Source organism: Perca flavescens, chromosome 11, assembly GCF_004354835.1.
Source record: "Perca flavescens isolate YP-PL-M2 chromosome 11, PFLA_1.0, whole genome shotgun sequence".
Taxonomy (NCBI): domain Eukaryota; kingdom Metazoa; phylum Chordata; class Actinopteri; order Perciformes; family Percidae; genus Perca; species Perca flavescens.
The window spans coordinates 22,366,070-22,390,260 of NC_041341.1; the positions used below are offsets into that span (position 1 = coordinate 22,366,070).

The window sequence follows — 24,191 nt, forward strand, 5'->3', positions numbered from 1 at the left end:
TATTTGTGCACATATTCTACATTTCTTTTAATATAAGAATATTGTCCATTAATAAATTAGGGATAGTACAAGGACTTTAGGTAGGGAAATAAAGGTGGATGGCATAAGTTAAAATATGTTGCCGGCTCTATGTAAAGCGATCTGAATTCATCTTTCTGAGTTTGGGCGGCAGGTGTCCGTCCATCCTGCCCCCTCCCCCCCCAGCCAGTCGCTGCAGCTTGGGAGGTAAGTCCGCCACTGACTTACTCATGGGCTCTGTGCTCATCTTGGAGGCCTTACCGCTCAGCTTATCATCAGAGACACCAGGAACAGAGCTGATTCGCTGCAGCTTCATGGGCAGGTCTCCAAAGTTGTAAGTCATCTCTGAGGTGGTGGAGCTCATCCTTAGTAGCTTCTTGGGCAGGCCTTCCCGCCCTGTGATCTTCTGGAGCTTGGTGGGCAGCTTGGTGGTGCTGTCATTGTCCTCCAGGATCTCCAGGCAGTCCAGAGAGCTGTTTTTCTCCCCGCTGTTGCACAGAGATGGAGCCATGAGGGGCGAGGAGAGGAGCAGAGCCTCTTCCGCTTCCTTCACGCTGTATGGAGGGGTGGGCACCTCGAATGTGGCGTGGAACTGAGAGTAGTCCACCTTAAAGAAGCCTTCCTCTAAGGAGATGACCGGGAAGAAGCGGTGTCCCCACAGAACCTCGTCCTCGGTGTAAGACGTCCTCGCTTGGCAGGTCATCCCTGTCAAAAACATAAAGAAAAGGCCATTGAATGGAGGAATTGTCAGATTTATTTATTAATTCATGTTTATGTTAAGGCATATTATGTCTCATTCTTTCCACAGCCCAACACAGTAGAGACTAACATTTTAAGATGAAATGTTTCATGACTCTATTCAACAACTGAGCCCTGATTTAATTATATGCTTGGCACCGTTCCGTAAGACTCAACAACATGGTATTCTCCAGGATTTTTGCCATTTTCACATCACAAAGCAAACAGTATTGCAAACAAAAGTGTCACAATGAATAAGTACTTAATGTATTACAGAGCCAGCTGCCTAAATAAAAAGCTTAATTGATTTTTTCAGTTTCCAAATATGTTCATGATCAACTTCCAGCCTAACTTGAAAGACAATTGAGTTATTTGCTGTGTGCGCATTATAAGAATGGCTAGTTATTTAATCATAAAGGACTCAATTCATTCTGAAATTACTGTTCATAAGGAACTGCCAATGGATCAATATAATTGTTAGTATGTGTTTTTCTGTTTTGTTTAACTGAGGTTCCACATTAATGCACACAAAACAGACCCAAGACAGACAACAACAGCAACAACAAAAACAGCTTCTAGTAAAAACCCAGGTCTTCTCCACCATCACCTCTTATGCTACTTAACAGTTCAGTCCACACCTTAAGCTTGGCTAGAAGCTCCGAAAGATAGGGGATTAAGATAATCAAATTGCTGGAACCCACAGGAGTAACAGCTTCAGCAAAGGCTTCAGGAGCTCTAGCTCACACTAAAATGTCTTTGGAGCTTTCTGACACAAGAAAGGGAATCCAATTGAATCCAAAACACAAAATTGTACGTGAAGTATTTGTTACATAACATTGTTCAGCTGGCAAAAAGCCAAAACAAGTCTGACAATTTAGTCTTAAGTGTTAAATTCTGTCATGTGAAGACTGCAAATTAAAATAAAATATCCTATTTCACATGTTTGTGTTAGTCCCCGTAAACTATGCTCTGCAAAATCGTCACAAGATAGCAGAATATGAGACACTTAGAGTAATTGTTCCCTCACATGGGACTTTGAATTAAATCCCTGCTTAAAAACTCCCCTCACGTCCTCAGCAACAAATTAATGCAATTAGCAAAATCATGAGCTTTGAATTAATGATCAACAACAGGTTTTTTTTTTCATGCAAAGTTTTTGGATGCTTATTAGTTATTACTCATCACCACTATTCAGCTGCTATCATACTGTAGCTGCATGTGCATTCTATCATACTACACTGCTCACAGCAAAGCCCCATCCATCTTGGCATAGTTAATATTCTGCTGGAAAAAAACAACTTTCCTTTCTTACTGAAAGCGAGCATAGAACATCTATAATTAGGTTTACATCTGAAACAAAACACTAAATTGGTTATATCAGTCCAAAAAGCCCTTATTTTCGCATAGAGGAATGGCTGGGGGGCACTCATGTTAAGACTTGTTGAAATCCATTAAGAAATCAGCAACTACAGTAGATTATTATCACGTTTTAATTACCAGCTTAATATTGTTCTAGCAGCGACAGTTGGGTCCAAACTAAGACGAAGCGCTTGTTCACAGTGAGACACCGCTGCTGATTGCGAGGATGTCATCATTGAAACTGGAGGCATCTGTGATTCCGCCTGATTCCCAAGGTCATAAAATAATTCACTGATAACAGCTCTGTACACAATCGCAGATGTGCATGAGACTGAACATCAAGTGTGTTTTGGATATTCAAAGTATTACTTCTGCACTAGTGCTTCAGAGTCTGGGGACCTTTAAGCACATGGAAGTGTGTTGTAGTGAATAAAGCCGGCAAAGCTGAAGAGAACTTTAGGGCCGAAGCGATTTAAAAGAGTTCAGTGTGAATTGAAATCTTTCTGCATTGACAGCCTTTTAAACTGCCTCCAGCAAAAACATAATCACCATTTGATCATCAACGACAAAACTGTGGTGTAAAACGCTCTCTGTTTTGGTTTTATAACAGCTACTTAATCACCCCCAGAAGTCAGCCGTACTTGTATTATTGAATAGTGCAGTCAATGCTGCAATGTTAACTGGACATCCATACAGTAAATACAGGACAAGAAAATCAATAAGCAACTTTGCTGGTGTATGTTAGGGAAAAAGGTTGGAACGAGTGTAATGCAATTGTGCCTGAGGCAAAAGGTTGCTACAGTAATACACAAGACCCAAATAGCTTCATCTTACATCTATTAATAATGCTCTATTGTTCCTGCAGATGGTGTAGGAGTTACTGTAAGACCTCAGTCTCTGGAAACACATAAACCCTGCTGGCCTGAGGCTGAATCCCTCTTCAACCTGTTTCCCCTCCTCTAGAGCCACTCAACCCCTCACACACAGAAAAGAAGAAATCTCACTGATGTGGACGGTCTAATTAAGTATACCCTTCTTCAAAAACTAACAAAGGCACTAGACTTAATCATGGCCCTTAATATGCATTTAATTGTCATACATTATTCAAGGACTGATGCCTGAGCCGTTGCATAATTGTAGGCACGGTTGCATCACATATGTACGCTTGTGTTGATAAAGATCAGCTGTTCTGCAACACCCACATACATATGGCACACAGTTTAACAGACACAGCAACAGTGATGAACTGTGTGCCTCAACTTTCACTCAGGCCAAAACACATTTTTAAGCTTGATGGAAATTGACACATTATGTGAAGAAACATGTTAGACAGAGACCTCAAGATCAAACAGCTAAAAATAGCATGAGTATAAGATAATGAAACCTGATATGTTCATTTTCTCCAGTTACTGAATATAATTCCTTAAAATAGGAATCCAGTCAAATGAGAATACCCATATCAGTGTGGATTTCGTATTACTGATAAAGGCTTATGTAACTCGAAAAAATACACGCCTGCCCGGGACTCAGTGTTTCTATGGAAACACAAATGTAGGAATGTGTGCATGCGACCGCCGTAAACCTCTTCACTGCTGAGTTTGGTCAAAAGTAACAGTTACAATACAAAACAAAAGTCTCTCTCTTAGATCATGACATCCAAACTGCTCAAAATGGATTTTCCATACAAGGTCAAATCATCCATATGGCTCCAGAGTCAGACCAAAATGGTTTTACCATCTCTGAAACGTGACCTTTTATAACACAAGAGGTAAATCATATACTTGGGTGACTCCTCATCAGTGAAGGCCGGATCTCATATAAAAAATGCCATCCACGATTTTCTCTTTCTCTATCATCCATCACTCTCACAGTATATTGCAGTGTTTTATATCTGTGCCATCTTCATGACACCACATTCTGTATCATATGAGCATTGTGTCAGAAACACACACACACACACACACACACACACACACACACACACACACAGCAGGAGGAAAAACAACAATACTATTCTATCTTTGCTGCTGTTTGCTACTGGGAACATGCAACTGTACCGTAGGATCCACCAGTGAGAAAGAAACACCTCAGATGTGTGATGTGCAGTGTTGTAACAGCCAGTTAGAGGTGTTAGTAACAGATGTCAAAAAAGTAAAATCAAATAAGCACACACACATTATTTTGCAGATTATTTTCTGTACACATTATTTTATACTCTGTACACCTGGCTATAGCTAAGGTACCAGGAGCGCTGCAGTAACAATGTCTGCATCTTAACCAATCGACCACCAGAACACTCCAAACCTGGCTATGTCCAGTTAGTTATAATAACAAATTAATATAGCAGTATAATGTCAACTTTTAATGAACCATGGAAAAAAAAGATGATCTCTGATCTCCTTAAAAAATTTGAAAATCAGAAATTAAAAAAATATTTTCCACCCATTTGGGAACATTGCATCCTTCAGTTTATCTAAAAACTTTAAAATCACAAAGTGCAATCCTTTTTTAAATTGGTGAATCAATGATTTTTTGAACCATAATTCTAAACAATTCGCGTTTCAGCTTTCATATTTTCTGTGTCTCTTTTTTCTTATATGATACTAAGTTAAATATTTTTGGGCTCTTGATGTTTTGTGGTGGGATTTTTAAAATAATTTTTGACATTTTATAAACCAAAAAAATCTAATTGGTTTAGAGGTAATTGATAAATCATCTTTTGTTTCAGCGCTAACCAGAATCAACACAAAAATCAATCAAAAGCAAATCAACACAAGCACATTCATTCTTCAACAACAATAAAACATACAATAGCTCTATTTGAGGAAAGAGAAGAGCAGAATAAACCAGGAGGGAAAAACGCCATTGGAATCATTGAAGGGACAATTCCTCATTCAACCCATTAGGAGAGGAATTTGTAAGTCTATAGATCCATTACACTTCTAATTTCAGTAAATGGTTATCTGTTCCCCTCTGTGACTCAGTATAAGCCAATACCAATACATTTCAAATCCTCAATAGAGTGGCCCTTCTCAATAAAGAGATGCACAATAAGAGATTATGTACCACCTTGTTACAGAATCTCTGTCGCAGTAAACAGTAGTGTTCTAGTCATTATACCAATATTACATGTTTCATGGTTAAATAAACACACGGTTGTGTGTTATACATCGAATTTCAGCATCTTACAGTTCCCAGCAGTTGTACAACGAAAAAAACCTTATGCAGATAATGATTCTGCAAATGACTAAATTGCTACACTGTCTCTTATGCTAAACAACTGCCGCTGGTAGCCGCCGTCCCGGAGCTCTGTAACGGCAACTAAATACAACCAGCAACTGCCACTCAGGTTTTATCGTTCTATGGCACTATGTGTTCACGTTGCAGCGCTTTAATTAGTTTATAATACCTCCATTTATAAGGGTCTAACTGGTGAAGTAGCATTGATCACTTTGACGAGGGCGTACATTTTTGTCCCCACCAGGGATGAAAATAAATCAGCAGAGGCAGGGATATATAGACCAGAAAGAGGGAAATCCCACGCATCCCCCCTGGAAAATCGCACCCTGGTTGTGACAAACCCACAGAAAATGGCTGTCTATGTAGTTCCCTTACACTCTTACACACTTTAGCATTTTTAGCTCATTGCTTGGGTTTAACAGCCTGCTACTTCACTGTTTTGATTCACCCTCATCTCTATCATCAGCGTCAATTCCAGCAGCAGCAGGAGCAAAAAAGCTTTGATAAACCTACCTACACTACCTGCCCAGCCCCAAACAGCAAGCAGACACAGTTAGCAACTAGCTAAAGACCATAGTGGAGCATTTAGCAGCTAAAGAGCCAGATATTTCTCTTCAACAGTTGCTGGAGACCTGTAGACCAGAGCTAAAAGGAGAGTGAATAGTGGACTTACATTCCCTAGGTGGCAAGAAACACGACTTTGAATGAATGTTCATATTCCTCTGTGTCTGCTGGAGATCCAATTAGCCAAGTAAAATATACTTACATTTCAAACTTAATACTATGTATTGATAAATTAATACATTTTTTTTTTTTTTATTGAATTGCTTAAGTGTGTAAGAAACATTTGAATGGTGTAATGGTCTAGCTGTCACAAACTGCAGTTCTGTTTCATTTTACTGTTGAGATAAAACTTCCCGTTTTAACATATTGTTGTTGTCGGGTAGAAACCTGGTCTCCATTCATTTGTAACTACGTAATGAAATCTAAAAGGGAAAGTAAGAATTACAATCAAATTATGAACAATAGCGGCCAAAACGAGAGCCAGGTGAGCAGGCAGCGGGACCAGGTTCAGCAGCCACTCCGGACATCATGGCAGAGGCTAGAAGCCGAAGAGTACATCGAGCTGCTGTTGGACAACTCGGACTGGCTTTTAGTCGTTGGCGAGAGCTTCAAGAAATAAAAGTGTGCAAGACAGATGGAGAGCTGGCTATCTTGCTACGTCTTGTGTTGTTGCACTTGCTTGATGTTTGGCTTTGTTAGCCAATATGTCGACTTGCTAGTTTTTGATCATAAGTAATGTAATCATAACAAATGCAATTGTACAGCTGTCCGTATTTACGACGGTGGTGTATAAATGAATTACACCGAAAACTGTGGCGCCAAATCACAATAATATCAAATGTTCCGCAGTGTTGCTTTAAAGTACAAAGGATAAGTAACGTGACATTTCTGCCATCTCCTTTTTCATAAAACTATGCCTTCAGTATAAAGGTTGTGAAATGTATGATCTTTTCTGACTGGCCAATGCAAATCTTAATCCTAGTGTGAAATCCCTTCAGAAGTCCTACATCGCTAAAGTTCACCAGGCAGTTTACTGCTTTCATACTGTATGCAATATCTATGTGAACGCATGAGCAGCATTAGAATAATCCTCTGCTGAATCCACAAATTCAAGACAGATGTAAAAAAAAAAAAAAAGAAAAGCACATCTCATTAAAGGTTAATTTCAGAGGGGAAATGAAATAGAAAATCAGAGAAGAAACATTTTCTGCATCGATGTGTGCAGGTGTGTCAAATGCTAAAAATACTCTGCTATTTCATCAACAATTACATTGTTAAATGAAATCTCCAGGGATAACCCATATATGGAAATCAATTTTTTTTTTATTAAATAGACTTTAGGAATGACTTCACAGCACTGAGATGTAATGTCCATCTGGAGATTACAGGTGCTGTATCTGCAATGTACAGTATTATTCACTATTTCACAGACTCCCAGCTGATTCTATTATGGACTGAGCAAAAAGGCAAAGCGGCAGGAAAATGTCAAGAATAAACTTTGAGATTTAGATGCCTAAAAGCCATCTCAGCTTGAGATGATAACACAGAGCTGGCTGCTTCTCTAGTCTAACAAAGTGAAGCCGCCGCACAGCCAGCGGAGTGACAGCGAAGATAAAATGGGTTCTTTGGGGGCTGAAATAGAAAAGCACTGTAAACTCGGAGGTAGCCTGCCAGTGTTTCTCGATAGTAGCTAAAAGAAAAACAGCCTAAGTGGCATTCACAGACCCATCTAAAAGAAGCCCATCTAGGTTGTAGAAGGATCATATCCATTTGGTGGCTTGCTCAAATTCTGAGCTGCAGATCTGCCCTCGACACACTGAGGACAGAGTAAAGTCAAGGGCCAGACATAAGAGCAGGGATCTATTTATTGCAGCTCTGTCAAACATCTATTCAGAACCTCAATCTCGATTTTTGGCAAGCAGGTGACACTCAAAATGTATGGTGAAAATGAAGGTTTATTTAAATGACGTCTCTAGATGAACTCTCATGGTGAGAGTTACTGAAAAAAGGAACCACTTATTTACTGACAAAATCACAAATACCCCCCGCCTCTCTCTTTCTGTCTGGCTCTCTCTTTCATAAGTCACTCTCTCTCACACACACACACACACACACACACACACACACAAACTCACCAGTGCAGTGCTGTCAGCAAAGTCCCCTGACAGTCTATCACGCCTGTGGAAACAGCTCAAGTGTTATGTATGAGAAAAATGCTAGCAAAAACAAGCATGAGAATCTGGACGCTGCACACACAGTGCACCGCTACACAACACTGTCCAAGATTCAACGTGCTCTCATTGTCGGGCACTCGCTGCGGCCAAGGCTGTCCACAAAATGCCTTTGCTGCATCGCTGGATTGTGAGGAGCAGCAATTCATACGGGACAATTATCCTGTTCTTCATTTTGCAAAACAGGAAGCAGAATTCCCCTTGTCTTTTTTTAGGATCTGCGTTATAAAGTATAAAGCTGCTATGCTGAATGCGGTACTGGAAAGCTGAAGAAGAGGAGAATATAAGTGTGCTGGGTGGTGTGTTTCAGCTTATTAAAAAGAGGAAACTTCAATTCACAGGTCTGAATAATATGGTTCTTAGTAGTTTAGCTTTTCACAACTGACTTCTGATCTTTATGATGAAACATTACAAATTACAGAACAAATTGTACCTATAATAGAGTTTTTTTTAAATCTAATTTTGATACAGATACTGCTACTGTGGCCACAAGTCCTGTCTTATCATCTGTTTCTATGGTGACCACCGTCAAGTGGTAAAGTGTAGAGAAATCCACAATCATTCAGTGACCTGTTTTATACAGCTTGACTTGGAAATAAATTCCCTTCCCTCCCTTAAATACTGTTTTTGTGTGTGGTCCATTTGTAAAGGTGGCTTCCAGTTGTTTGCAGATCTGATGTTTATTCCACGCATACAGCGTCGGCTGAGCAATGAGAACAAGGAGGAAGCTGACGAAGAGAAAAGGCAGGGGAAGTGCACTGCTGTGGGGGAGGGGAGAGCCTGGATGCTGAGGCAATTGCATGAGTGTGGAGGCTGCTGGAAAGGGAAGGAAGGGAAGGGAATAGGAGCAGGGGCTGCCAACCATCTTCACACAAGGTGGGGTGTCAGGCAGGCTAGAGGAACATATGGCTGTAGGCCATTAACACAGCCAGGAGAGCACATATTACCAAGTGAAGGCAATCTCAATACTGCCATAAAGAGAACCAGTTGAGCAAAACAGCAATTGATGGTTTTTCTTCAGGCCAAACGACCACTATTGGTAGTACAGGAAAAATCCCACTGGGGAGGTATCCAAACCAAATGGAGCTATGAAGGATTTCTCCTCTTTATGTATTGAGCGCAGAAATTATAAGAAAACAGAGTGAATGAGTGAGAGCTGTAATCTCATATTGATCTCGGCTATTACAGTAAATCTACTTAAATCATGAAAAGGAGTTAAGGCTAAAAAGAAGTGACACAAAAGAGGGATTTTAATGCCTTAAGATATCTCAGACTTAGGAGGGGCTAAAGAGGAGTAACTCACTGGTAAGAAAGCATATCTATTGTTGCTTTAAGTTTGTCACTTGAGCTCGAGAGCAGAATATTCCAGTAAACTTGAACATGTCTGAATGACAAAAGCAGAAAGAGAGGGGAGTCCCAGAGGAAGGTCTTGCTAGAAGACAAGCCTTCAGAACAACATGTTCATGTAGCTCTGTGTTTAGGCAGCACGATTGATCCACCTGCACTTCAGGGACAGTCGCAGCCCAACCAATCAATGCCAGTGACCAACACTGCAAGTGCATTGCAACCTTCCTCATAACCTCTTAGACAAGTGGAGACAAGTGGAGCCACAAAATGATCTCAATTATGGACATGTAACACTTTGCCCGAGTGTCCATCCTCCATCTAGACAGGGGTTAATACAGAGGTCTACAGTTTGTGTTGTTAATTACCAAAAAAGTGTCCTTCTCACAACAGCACGTCTTCTAAGATAAAGGCAACAGAGACCTAGTCAATTATTCCTAACTCTTCGCTGTGTGACGAGAAGACTGATGCATTGTTGGTAAATGCATTTCTGGTAATTTCGTCACAACAGTTCATCCCAGGTCTGCCATCACACCTCCTCTGCCAGTGATTTATTGCCATCCAACAGGGACTTGACAAATCCCTAAAGACACAATTACCGTGCTCCCCCTTGGGAAGCCAGCACAGTTCATCTAAAATGGATAATGAATCCAGGGTGTCATAGCCGGTTCGCTGCAATGCGCATTATGTGGAGTTCATCCCCAGTGCATAAGAGGTAAATCTCACAGAAAATCCATGTTTTTTTTAATCTAAAATTAGCAAAGCTAATTTCAGTGTCGTTCAGTATGCAGGCTAAAGCGAGCTGCCCTTGTGCAGAGCATAATGAGTGGTTAAACTACGGAAGAGGATTAGGGCCACTGGTGAAAAATGTATTTGAGTTCTGACTTAATTCTCAGAATTATGACTTTAAACTCATAATTCTGAGAATAAAGTCAGAATTCTGAGAATAAAGTCATAATTCTGAGATTAAAGTCAGAATTCTGAGTTTAAAGTCAGAATTCTGAGATTAAAGTAAGAATTCTGAGAATAAAGTCAGAATTCTGAACTCAAATACATTTTTCACCAGTGGCCCTAAATCCTCTTCCATATTAAACAGATGCCATCATACAGGATAATATCACAAATACCTTTATTATGTAATGTTTGTTGTAAGTTTAGATGACTTTACTATAAATTTGCGTGGAAACCCTTTGCCTTAACTGAGTTTTTACACAAGGTGAAAATTAAGTTGTAATTACACAAAGTGGTACTGTTGATGCAGTAGACAAATCAAGTTTACATTGGCTATGTTCAGAAACTGGTGTTGTCCAATGACGCAGAAAATCGAGTGAAGATAATAACCTCTTATGAAGAGTCCATCATGTTGTTTTAATCCTCCGTGTCCTCCTTGGCTACTAACAACTGAGTGGAGGAGGGGTGGGGGTGGTGCGTGATCACGGAAGGCTTGTATCATGTGGATGCGGCAACGGTTTTGTTGTTCTATTTCGTATAGGCTTCGCCCTCTAATGGCTGTCGCTATTGGGTTAATCCCTTTGAGCATGCACAGTCCTGAAGATTTTCTTTCCCGCCCTAGCGCTCAGCGCGGGCTTCAACTACATCCTCAAATACTGTATATCACAGAAGTTTGAAGACTTCTACCTCCAGCGGTGTTCGCCTCTGTACCAGCTGCCGGACTGGCTATATCCTGCCGTCGGATCTCCACCCCTGCTGTGAGTCCTGCCTCTGTCCCGTTCATGCCAGGATGGCGCTCACCCCCCTGGCCCCACCTGGTCCAACCCGCCCCCCGAGCCACCCCACAAGCAGCGCCGACAGTGGCAATGACGGGCGCGGGGAGCGTCTGTTTCACCCCAGTTGAGAGCGGAAACCACAACGGCCCTTTTAAGGGCCACTTCCCTGTTTCTAAAGAGCAGTTTCCCCTCAACCAAGCCGCTCTCGTTCCCATTGAACATTACGCTGACAATTAAACAGTCGTTCCCCACACGAGCACACACCGGCCCACCGCTGCACGCATAATTCCACCACTCTCTCATTATGTAGGCAGTGGGAGCGAGACACAGTAGACACCCTTCTCCCCCCAGCTGTCCCAGCGGGATGAGGAGGGCTCTGACCCATTGGCTGCTCCCGCCTTAACTGACGGTGACCGGCCACTGCCCTTTCGACGAAGCCCTACCATGGGCTGTGCAACACGACCCCACGTCTCGCGCAGCGGCGGAATGGGCTCTGCGCTCCCTGCTGGCCATGTCAATAAGCAGCACACAGACAAGCGCACACACGCTCACAGACTGCAGCGCAGAATGGAGAAGCTTGACACAAATGGACTCATGGATGTCAAAGCTGATCACACAGGGCTACACGCTCCAGTTCGCCTCCTCCCCACCTCGCTTTGCCGGCGTGTTGAAAACAACTATGTCATCTCAGGCAGAGAGGAGCTGCTGACAAAGGGGGCCATTTCCCACGTTCCTCCAGGGGAGGAGAATGAAGGGTTTTACTCCCGCTACTTTCTCATACCGAAAAAGACAGATGCGTCCCATCCTCGACCTTTCCCAATTTAACCGGTGCATCATGGAATGTCCATTCCACATGCTGACAGTCAAGCACGTACTGGAATGTGTGCACCAACACAACTGTGGACAAAGATGCACAGTCGTGTTGGTGCACACATTCCAGTACGTAGAAATTCCTGCGTTTCTCTTTTCAGGAGGCCCATTTTCTTTACAATCGGCTGCCATTCGGGTACTCGTTGGCCCTCCGCACGTTTTCCAAGTTCATGGAGACGGCACTTCAGCCGTTACGCAAAAAAGGCATCAGAGTCCTCTTTTATCTGGACGATTTAATCGTTTTGGCCCCCTCTCAGGAAAAAGCTGCGCTCCAAACTATGGAAGTTTTACAGCACCTGCAGACACTGGGCTTTGCCATAAACTGGCAAAAGAGCTCACTGGTCCATGCACAGACAATAGTTAATCTGGGTGTGGACATAGACTTGACCATCATGAGAGCCAGACTGTCAGCGCCAAGGCTGGACACACTGAGCTCGCTGCTGTCACGCATCACGCCTCACTCGACAGTGTCGGCGCTGTCTGTGATGCGCCTCCTAGGCATGATGTCTGCAAGTCACGTGGTAGTCCCCCTGGGCCTCCTCCACATGAGAAAGATTCAGAGATGGTTCCATCGTCTGCACCTCGACCCAAATCGCCACAAGTGGCGCATGCTGACCATCCCTTCTTCTCTTCAGTCGGACCTGGCATACTGGGGAAACCCCCGGACCCTAACAGCCGGAGTTCCCCTGTGCAGAGTGAGGAATGTGCGATTCACAGGTAGTGGGAGGGAGATGGCCAGCTTCCCCTCTCCCACACATAAACTGCCTGGAGCTGTCCACGGTGCTGAAAGTGTTAATGCACTTCGCCCCAGTGATAGCAGGGAGACATGTCGTCGTGCGAACAGACAATATTACAGCAGCAGCTTACATAAACCATCAAGGGGGCGTGCGCTCAGCTTGGTTGTTGGAAATAGCCAGAAGCCTCCTGTTATGGGCCCACAGTTAGTTTTTGTCCCTTAGAGCGGTTTAATATTGTTATTATAAATCAAAATAAGTGACCAATCTGTATTCATATTGTGGAGCAATTCGCTCTTGAAATACAAAAAACTGACTATTTATAATCCCTCCCTGTTTAGTAAACCAGCCAATTTACCGTGGGATTTATCAAACTGAATAAATCCCGCCTGCAAATAAAAACAAAACTGCTTTGCTTGCTCCATTGTGTTGTAAGTAAGACATCTGCTGAAAAAGTTATTGTATTCATTAGCATGATTGCCGTACTGTTTAGTTCAAAAACATCCAAAACACCAAAGGAAGACGAGCCGACCAAACGCAAGCTTTTATTTTGAAAAGTCGAAGCTCGAGCACGGCACCAGCCTCCCGGCTGAGACGGGAGCATAGACTGTATATTACTAATATATTATATTATGTTATTAATAAGGGCCTGAGACAGGAGTTCTCTTTTTACTATGCAACCATACCCGACTCTAATAAAAAGGCAGAAAAGGGGTCGAAAATCCAACTGATTAGCTGTTCCCTCTAGAGATCTGGAGAACTTCCGTTGTGGAATCTGGATGCAGCGTTTTTTTGTTGCATTTGTTTTCGGGGTTTCTGTGCTTTTCTTTTTGCATCGTTTTTTATTCGCATCGCGTTTATGTATTTAGTTGTGTTGTATGTATTTTCATCGCGTTTGCTGAATTCTGCGCATGTGTTGTCAAATTAATGAAGTTGTTTTTCTTTTTGCATCGCTTCTTTTTTCGGGGTTTGCTTTTCTTTTTGCATCGTTTTTTAATTGCATTGCATTTGTATATTTGGTTGTGTTGTGTGTATTTGCAGCGCGTTTGCTGAATGCTGCACATCTGTTGTCAAATTAATTAAGTTGTTTTCTTAATTTGCTTGTGTTTTGTCTATTTGCATGTGTTTTCTGAAGATGCAGGGCGTTTGCCCTTGTCGGCCACCGTACAAATGAACTAAAGGCATGAAATACATTTTAACGAGAGAGCTGTAATGTATCCAGCACTTGGCTTATCGCTACACAGTTGGAGCTCAGCGGGGACAGCCACTTCTCTCCTGAGATATCACCCTGAGCACATTAGTTTTAATTGGAAACTCCCGTTCTCACCTGATTTTCAGCGCCAACTTCCCCACTGAACCCACTTTAACCCTTTGACCCGCAGGGAGCGCGATAGCAGGAAGAGAGGAAGCGCTCTTGGCGTAATGAATTATTGTCAGTTTCTCTAGAGGACAACACAGTCTTGGCTCATGTCCGGGGTTCACTTTGGCCGGTGTTTACCTAAGCTCTAGGGCTCATGATGTCAGGCGACCCCAGACCTCCGGGACTACGACCTCCCACTCATATGACTGAAACTATTAGGCCTCCAGCGCAACAGAAAGCTCTCCATTTTCATTTCAATTACCGTTGCTGATGATAAAACACAGATCGGGCCATAACATTGGCTGCTCTGTTAATCAGTGTCAATAGATGTTTCCAATTAATTGTGCTGGCTGGCTTTACTACAGAGTCTGCATCAAAGCAATTATTACTCTTAATTTCATTTCTAAATATACACTTTATGTGTATTTGTTGCACAACAATAACTTAATTGAAGCTATGATGATTATTATACATCTAAATGTTAAGTCAGGTAATTAGTTTTTTATTTACCTTAACTGAGTGGCAAGAGTCTTTTTAATGCCTTTTTAATTAAGAATTAATATATTTGATTATAAATCCATGTAGATCCATCAAGTAAAATAAAAATGTTCTGCTTCTTTTCCTAGAACTTTAAAACCCCATGGACATGGACTTCATTTAAAAGTTATAGTTGCACAATTGTTAATATTGAGAATACAGGTAGGCAATTAATTATTCACAGCTGTTTGCTCCAGTCTCATACTGCATTTATCCACACGTGAATAGTAATTACCAGTTGATCCAGTCTATATGCAACTAACCCCTTGCCACCAATACTCGTTTTAAAATGAGCAGATAGATGGGATATTCTATTTTTTTTTATTCTATACCAGTGAATCATAGGAAAGCCTTGTAGCAGTATGAAATAGAGGGGGTTGACAGAAATCTTTCAAAACAATCAAAATCAACACAAGACATTAAAGAGAAAAGTGTGTTTGTGATTTTATTGCCTTAATATGCCTCATAACCAAATCAGGAGATGAATAGTGACACTGTGTTCCCTGCACATCAGACATTCAGTGCATAATCCTTTACAAACATGGGGGGGGGTTATTAGAGTGTTCGGTAGCAGACTGTTTGCCTGCAGTACAAATGTGCCATGTCACCAAAAGAGTGAAATAAAGCCTAACTGAAAATTGTCTGAGCAAGGAAACACAAACATTTAAATGAACAAGACAGCAGAGTGTATCATTAAGTAAACTTCCTGAAAAAAACCTTTTCAACGCTGCTTAAAAAACATGTCTAAATATGACTTATTTGCAGCATTTTATGCATTTCACGGCAAGTGTAATGATCCCACTACACACATTTGCATGAAAGTCACATCGCTCCGAAAATAAGGGGTTTAATGAGGTTTATGCTGATGATACAGTTTATGCTCATGAATTATTGCGTTTCGTAGCTGATGAGTGAATTTAAAAACGCTTTGCAGAGCTTGTGAAGATCTGCCCCCATGTTAGACCCCAAACACAATACAACATTTCAGGGATAGACTAATGTGCTGACAGACTTCTTTCTGTTCGGTAATGAAAATGAGTTCCCCATGAAATAAATCATCAGCTTGTTCATTTTTGTTAGTTATTAGTTCTCTAATCTGAAAACTTCCTGTTCTTAAATGATATACATACACATTAGACCTTCGACATAAAGGAGCTGCAGCATTCAGGAGAGTTGTGTAACTGCATCACATACTAAATCAGCCCTGGAAATCATGAAATGAATTTAGTTGCAATACACTGATTAGTTCCATGGTTGGAGGAACCTAAACGTCTGTTACTGGCAGCTACAGTTTATTTTGGGTTCTCAAGAATCAGCTCCACTAATGAACAGATTGCCTTTGGCTTGGTATTTAAGCCTTTGCAGTGTTGAGCAGCATTAGTGGTATTAATGGGACATTTATCATAACTTGTGATGTATTTTAAGACTGCATGTAGTAGTTCTGAATCAGCTGATGAGTCAAAGTCAGTTCATCATCAAGCTCTGTAGTGGTAAGGGGAAAATGACCCTACAATGCTGTTATTATGTTATTATATCACAATTTGTGATTTATTTTTCACACGTTCATGATAAACTTTATTAGGCCTTTTCTTTGGATTCCATTTAGCTGCTCCTGGCATTGTGCATGCTGGCTCACTGTGCCATTAAATACATTTCTATCCACCTGTTTTTATACACATTTTAAATTTGTGCGTAGCCTCTTGGCTGAGGGGGGAAAGTTGGAATATTAATAAAGACAAAATGCGACAAAGTGTGATGGACAATTTTGTTTTCATAAATAAATCATGATGTACAGCACATGACTTGGAGCATTGGACTGAGGAGACAAATTAATACATGGAACATCATAAATGCCATATTTCCGTCATGTTATCCACATTGTTAACCATCATTTCAGGTTGACTGGAGCTCGTTTAATTACGTTAATTCTTCTGCAATGGTTCAATTTCACCAGACTGGAGAATTAGCACCACTAGCTGTTTCTCTTTCTCTCAACGCACCAACTGCTAACATTCGCACAGCAGCGATGGATGGAAACACGTTCATTCGCATTTTCATTCGCAGATATAATAGGATCGAACTAAGCAATCGTTAATGTCATTAGTAACACCTGTGGTTTCCTATAGTGACAAGTCAAAATGTCTGCTGTGAAAAAAGAGGAATACTTTCAAGATAGGTGAGTTACACAGTTAATTAAAGGCCCTGTGAAATCACACAGGTTTTTTCAATCACTCTGATTAGCCCAGAAGACTTAAAATGGTGTGCACGTTTTGCTACGGTTATCAACGAAATGTTTCCTTGAAACTGTAAAACGGTGCGCAACAGGCTTTGAGGTACGTTTTCTCTCGTTTGGTGGGTGCGTCTGAGGTGTTACCCAATCAGCAGCCACGTGTGCATACACAACACGGTGTTGTTTAAATACACTTTTTGCTACGTTTTGTTTGGGCTGAACGTGCCCTCTAAGCTCTCCCATGTTCAGCCCCGACAAAACGTAGGATCACGTTTTTTTTAAACTGAAACGAGGGTGCGTTGAGCACCCTGTTGTGTGAGCCTTTTTATTACCACGAGTTTACATTCACTCCTCTGCTGATTGGCTATCAACTGTGACACAGCCAATAAACGAGAGACACACACAACGAGAGAAAACATATCACACCGTTACGAGGAAACGTGTTCAACATGGAAACCGTAGCAAAACGGTTCCCATCATGTCACCAAACTTTATGGACCAATAAGAATGTTGTCCCGTCCTACAGGCGTTACAAAACAAACAGGCAGCTGTCAGTCAAGCCCTGTTCATACACACCGGTCCACAAAGTCCTGAGAAGAGGTCTAATTAGGCAACATAAGTGAAAACACCTGTGTGCGTGTCTACTGTAATAGTTTAAAAGGTGACATTATTACTGTAGCAGATATTGGCTTATCACAGATCAACCCTACATGTTACATTTACAGTGTCAACTACTATAATTTGTTTTGTTAATTATGTTTGGCAAAACAAATTATGTGTTTCCTTGCAATGTGTTTTTCTCGGGTAGTAAGCACTTAATTTATTTGTTGCATAATACTGAGTCGGTCAAGGTGGATGGTGGGCATACAAAGCACAGGACGGGGTGTATATTCTCAGTTGCTTATGTGGTTATGTTTAGGCTCCAAAAGCACTTTGGTTAATGTTTGGAAAAGATTGTTTTTTTTAGACACATTATTAAAGTAACTTTGACTTTTCAGTAATAACTCAAGATCAAGTGCTTTGAGTTATTTAACATAACCATAAAAAAAAAAATTCATAATGCTTTAGTTGTTAAAATAGATATTGTATTGCAGCAGGGTTATTTTGGAGTGTCAATGACACTTTCCAACCGTCCAAATTTTCATTATGCTGGTAAAAAACGTAGTTTAGGCAGCATTATATTTCTTGCTGTTGCAAATAAATAGTATATAAATGTAATTTATTGTGCACAGATATGTGCATATCACATAATAATTACAACTAAACAATACTGAGATAACACAACAGAAACTGTTTGTCCTGCAGACTCCACCGCAGCACAACTTAGCAGATGTAACTGCACTGCGGACTTTGTGAGAATTAATAAACAAACTGTTCATCTGTAAAATCTAGTAGGTGATTAGTAAGTGAAAATTTGTATTTCTTGTACACAATATATTTACTATTAATTGGTATTAGCACTAAACACAAAGCAATATCGGCTGAGACGCAGTCATTACTTGTTATTTACTCTTGCAGTGTTAAAATCCTATCATGCCTGCAATGCACGCATGATGTAGGAGTAACTCAGCTTTGTGTTATTGTACTGAGCTTCACATCAACAAAGTAACAGAGCGGTTGACGTGCTCACACACAGAGCCTGACATGCATGTTTGCTCTGTAGCCAATGACACTGTAGTAACTCTATAAAGATACTTATTGGGGAACGGTGCTGTTTGTGTTGCTCAACAGCTCAACCAAAATGTGCTATTACAGGCTTCATGTTTGTGCTTTTCTTTCTTACAGCTATCCAGTTTTGCAGAGCAAGCAGTCAGACAGTACATTAATTGCAACATGATGTAAAGCCAATTCATCCTCAGCAGCACATCTTCCCGCAGCCGCGTTAGAAAGCCAAACTCGATACCACAAAGCCACAACTGGCATTACTCCAGAAGAAAATCTGCTGCTACCAGACATCCTACATGTCTCATTTAGAAGGTGCATCATACTGAGGTGGTGATCAAAAAACACTTTGGGCTCCTATTCAAAAGGAATAGCTCATGCCTTTTTATACAATGTAGAGGTTGTCAAAGGTTACAGCAAAATGGAACAATTCTTAGCTCCTACGTGCTCTGTACGCGGTTCTTTTTCTTCTTTTCTTGTGCGTAAAGAGAACTTCAGTCAGTCCAAAATATGTTTGTGTGATCTTCAGTAACAAAAGGTTACTATGTCAGAAAGGGTACACTGTTGTGTCTCTTACTATCTAGTTAGGACAAAGAGTCAGTGATTGTGCAGCTTTAATCTGCAGTGGAGAGTATTTTCACTTCCAGACAATGTTTTTTTTTCCACACATAACAAAAAACAACAACAACATTGATTCGGGGAGTTGGGCAGCTTCTTCACTAGTAAACACCAAGTCTCATAAATATTTCATTTTATTCTTTCTCTGCTGTAACACCTGTTCTGGCAAGCACTTTATGGCACTGTAACGCCTCCGTGTACTTTTCATATTTCAGAAGAGATCCTCCTTAATATCAGGCGATGCTGTCAACAAAGCAATTTCATTAATGTTCAGCATTGCATGTTTGCCTGTCTTATTACTGAACTTGTGTTATGATTCCTATACCATAGGAATAAAAAAAATAACTAAGTTTAGGTGCAGTGCTGCAATCCTGAATACTCAAGGAGAGGTTGCCATGGAAACAGAGTTACATTGGCCAAAAATGAAAGCGTCTGAGGATTTAGACTTTCACTGTATATACATTTTTAACCATAGATTGTTTCTACATCAGCCTTTTACATAAATTTTACATAACCACAACTTCTCCTCCATGCAGATATTTCTACGACGTGAGAAAAAAACATGAGAATAACAATCCCAAAACATGAAGCCAAACCAGATTAATTCAAACTAAAATTGTGACTACTATTAATGATACAATGACAGATGAGTCTCTAACAGTCACTGGAAATGCCTGCTAATATATCAATGATAATTCAGTCGCATCGCCACACTGAATATTTTCATACCTTAAAGCAACTTGTACACAGCAGCAACGTTACAATTACACTCATAAAAAAACACTACATGTTTAATGGTTATTTATTGAATTAATAAATAGTTAACTGGGAGAAAGAAAAAAAAAAAAAAGGAACATCAAGTGTTCCAACGGTAGGCATGCAAACACTTCACCCACTGTACTGATACTCTATATTGTAATACATTAAAATCTATGTGCACCATGCTTGAGACTATGTCAAGTCTCATCAAAATGACATAAATGCTGCATGTCATGAACTAAAGAAACTGTATGTTAGATACATCTCAGCTGCAGTTTAGATACATCTCAGCTGCAGAGGAACTTAAATAAAACTGTACTAAATGATCAAAATGAGGAACTTAATATCTTTGCTAATTGCTGTCTGCGTTGTCAGCCTCCCTGTCACATCTCCATATGCTGTTTTCTCTGAACCAACCTATTACAACTGCTCCTCTGTTCACTCCATAACACAGTCTCAGCTGTGTCAAATAAACAGTTGAATTCAAAATGACCAAAGTGTAAAATTTTACTCAGGGCATTACTCAACTTGTGGACATGGAATTCCATAATTCCAAAGGGAACATAAAAAGCATATTATTATACCCTCTGAGAATAGTAGCCATGAGGTAAATGCTGTGCTGGCACAAAGGCAGGGAAATGAAATCTGTTTCAGATGAGACATGGACCCTGCAGGAAAGGCTCATGTAGCTTCAAACTTGGCTCTACTTCCCCAAAACCCAGAAGGTGTTATAATGCATAGATTAAATGATAGATAAATGATACCACTGCTATTACTAGCTTCTCTGTTTGCCACAGAAACAAACATTATTAAAATGCAATAAAGGGGTCAATAGTGAGTGTACTCGGATGGCAGCTATTAACGCCTCTGATTGAGCTCAATATTATTCAGGGGATTTGTTGCAGAAATAGATATTGCAGCACCTCAAAAACATTGTAAAGACAATACAACATTGAAATTACATTTAGCCTGCAGCCACAACATGCAGCAAAATGAGCTCTTATTTTTAACAGCAGGCCTATATAAAATGCATGCTTGTGGTCACTCACCTGTAGTCTCTACTATTCCTTCTAGTATCACCACAATTTCAAACTGCTCTGTTTGCATGGACCTCTGGGAGAGGTCGTAGAAAGGGCTTTTGGTGTCAATCACATGGCAGATCGTGAGTGGTGAGACGAGGAAGAGCTGGTCTGCCCCGGTACTGAAACCCACGTCCAGCTCCAACTGATCCAGCGGAAGAAACTCGCCCTCGGGCGTCTGGCGAGACTAAGGAAGCGTACAGGAAGAGACAGAGATGTTTGGTGGGGGAAGGAAGGGGTAAGACGGACTTATCTACAGCACATCAAGATCCTTTGGGGACTTTTTACATGTTATATGCAATCAGAGCAACCAATCAGCCTATTAGAAAAATTGCTATAATTTTCTTAAATGTAAATGTCTAAAGAGGTATCTATTTAGCAAGAATATCCATCTTAGCATGTGATTTAAAGTACCACTGGGACTTAAAATGTGTCATTTTTTTTAAAACTGAATCAAATCAACTGGTTTAAATTACTTGATACTGCTGGATTCATCTGCTTTCACTATTTACCTCCTGTGTCAGCACATGTAATCTAGAAATAATGCTTATCTCTCTTTATGAAAAAAACAAACAGTTTCAATAATTTGCTGAAATGGATATGGCTGCAGTGTGTCTTTGGTAAAACATACTGAGTTTATACTTACCTTACACTTTATACAGTGAATCTCCTACTGCAGATGAAAATTAGCCTGCATGGCTAAATCTGGCACATTTATATGTTGGACTCTGTGCTGATGTTGATTAATGTGTGTTGTTCCTTTTAAATAAAGAAATCTAAAAATCTTTAATATCACCGTATTCCTATTATATATATTCAATGCATTCTCGTGAACGGTTGATAAATTGGTGAATATTTGCATATTAAAGCCTTTAAAAGTGTTTATAGGCAAAATTGTGTATTTTGTAATGATAAAACCAGAATATGGCACTGAGAATTATGTTGTATATAATTTGTCGAAAAGGCAAAGATCCTTATATGCTCAAGTGAGATCTGGTGTTTTGCCTTTGACTGTTGAAACAGGACGATATGTTAATGTAGAAGAGGAAAAACGTATCTGTCCTATGTGCTGTTTGAATGATGTAGAAAATGAGTTCCATTTTGTTTTCTATTGTCCTTTTTATCGTGAGCAGCGTGATTTTTTGTTTTGTAGGATAAAAGCAGAGATTGATTTGGTAAATATGGATGATGCTGAAAGATTGAGATGGCTGTTCATGTATTTGTTCGAAGGATTTGTATATGCAACGGGAAGATGTTTGTTGAATAAGTGAATTTGTGGTGTCTTGTAATCCCATGTGGGATGGGCCAAGATGTTTGGCATGACACAGAAATAAAATATAACTAACTAACTAACTAACTATAGGTTTACTATAGACTTTTTGGAAGCCAGGAGGTGGACAGCAGGGAAATCCATAGATGATGTTCTCCTAATAAGGGACAGCAGCACTTAACACCAAGCTGTAACACACTACCACTTTAAAACATTTAAAAAATGAGCATATGAACACGTTCTTCTGAATGAACATGAAGGCCTCTTGGTAAACTTTGATGGATCATTTTCCCCCATCAGTTGTGCAAAATATGTAATTTGATTAATAGATAAAATGCCTTCCTTGCTATGGCTTGGTAAATGATAGCTCTTATGGTGACTTGTTGTCTTTTTGTATCTATTTGCATCATTGTAGTATTTGAAGCTTTGTCTATTAAATGCATCATGGCGTCATGTTAGGAGTAGGCTTAAATGCCAGTGTGTAGGCCTTTCAGCATCAGTTTCCTAAAAAAGAAAAAGAAAACATGGACTGGGCCATGATAAACAATGGGAATAGAACTAAAACATTGGACGCCTCCTGACTTAAAGTAGCATCACTTACTTTCAGCAATTTGCAGCGGATCTGTGCCGAGACCATATGGCTGTTACGCAGGTTGCCGACCCTGAACATGAGAGTTAGTTTTCCATCTCGCATAGAAATGACCGCATGTTCACTGAACATCAAAGTCTCGGCCCGTTTTTTGGGCTGAGACATCTTGATAAACATGCAGCCGATCAGAAAGGCATCGACGATCGATCCGAGGATCGACTGGAAAAGAAAGAGAATGATCCCCTCGGGGCATTTGTCAGTGATGTATCTGTAACCATATCCTATAGTGGCCTCGGTCTCTATAAAGAAGAGAAAGGCTGAGGGAAAGTTATAGACATTGGCCACACATGGAGTGTACTTGTCATTGTGGGCTCTGTTGAGGTCTCCTCTGATGTATGCGATGCACCACCACATAGAGGCCATGAAGAGCCAAGCGACTGTGTAGGTGAGGATGAAAATAAATAGATTCCAGCGCCATTTCAAATCTACTAGTGTTGTAAATAAGTCTGAGAGGTATCTGCTGGTTTCACCACCCAGGTTCCCATGCTGGACGTTACATCGCCCGTTCTTGTCCACGAACCGCTGCCTCTTCCTCTTTTTCTCTGGGGGAGGCTGATTGAATCCAGACCCGCTAGATGAGGTGGTCACTACCTGATAATCGTCCCCAAATTTCTTTCGAAGTGCAGACATACTACGATGACAGCAGTGAAAGAAATAACAAAGGATTCAATGATTATATAAAAAAAGTCTGGGTTGTAGTTGCTGCAGTCGTTAATGCCCGTGCGCAATGTCTCGTCTTTGGAAATAGGGCAATAAAAGTCCGCTGTCTTCGCCCCAGTTAGTCTTGCATCGTCCTCTTTCGCCACACGCTAGTTGGTACACTCTATAGCCATGAAATATCAATAATGTAAGAGTAGTTTACAAAACCCGAAGATAGAAGCCATATGAAAAAGAATAAGCGACGCACAGGATAAGGTATCCAAACGCGCCAGCCGCAGTCCAGGTTTTACAGCTTTATCAGTTGTTGCGTCGTGGATTACTCATCGCCCGTGAAGGTTGGGGCTATATCGACCTGTTCAAAACTGTACTCACAGAATAAGTTTTCATGCGAAAGTTCAAAATCCTTCAACGGCCCATAAAACACCAATATCTCTGCGTAATTAGTCGCTGGAAACTGTTTCCAGGATGAAACGTCTCTGTGCGCACTTGCGTCTGCGTCTGTGTTGGAGATTATTCGGTTTCCAGCCCTTCCTTTGTAATAT

The 24,191-nt window shown here is 40.7% G+C and overlaps 1 protein-coding gene across 1 annotated transcript; it reads right to left on the reverse strand.

Moving 5' to 3' along the window:
- On the reverse strand, positions 1-23,782 carry kcnj3a (potassium inwardly rectifying channel subfamily J member 3a). Its single transcript, XM_028591522.1, has 3 exons — positions 22,942-23,782; positions 21,041-21,257; positions 1-723 (listed from the first exon to the last, which is right to left on the reverse strand). Exons 1-3 carry the CDS (start codon positions 23,617-23,619, stop codon positions 128-130), a joined length of 1,491 nt encoding a protein of 496 aa, XP_028447323.1. The 5' UTR covers positions 23,620-23,782; the 3' UTR covers positions 1-127.
- Between the last annotated feature and the right edge of the window lie 409 nt (positions 23,783-24,191).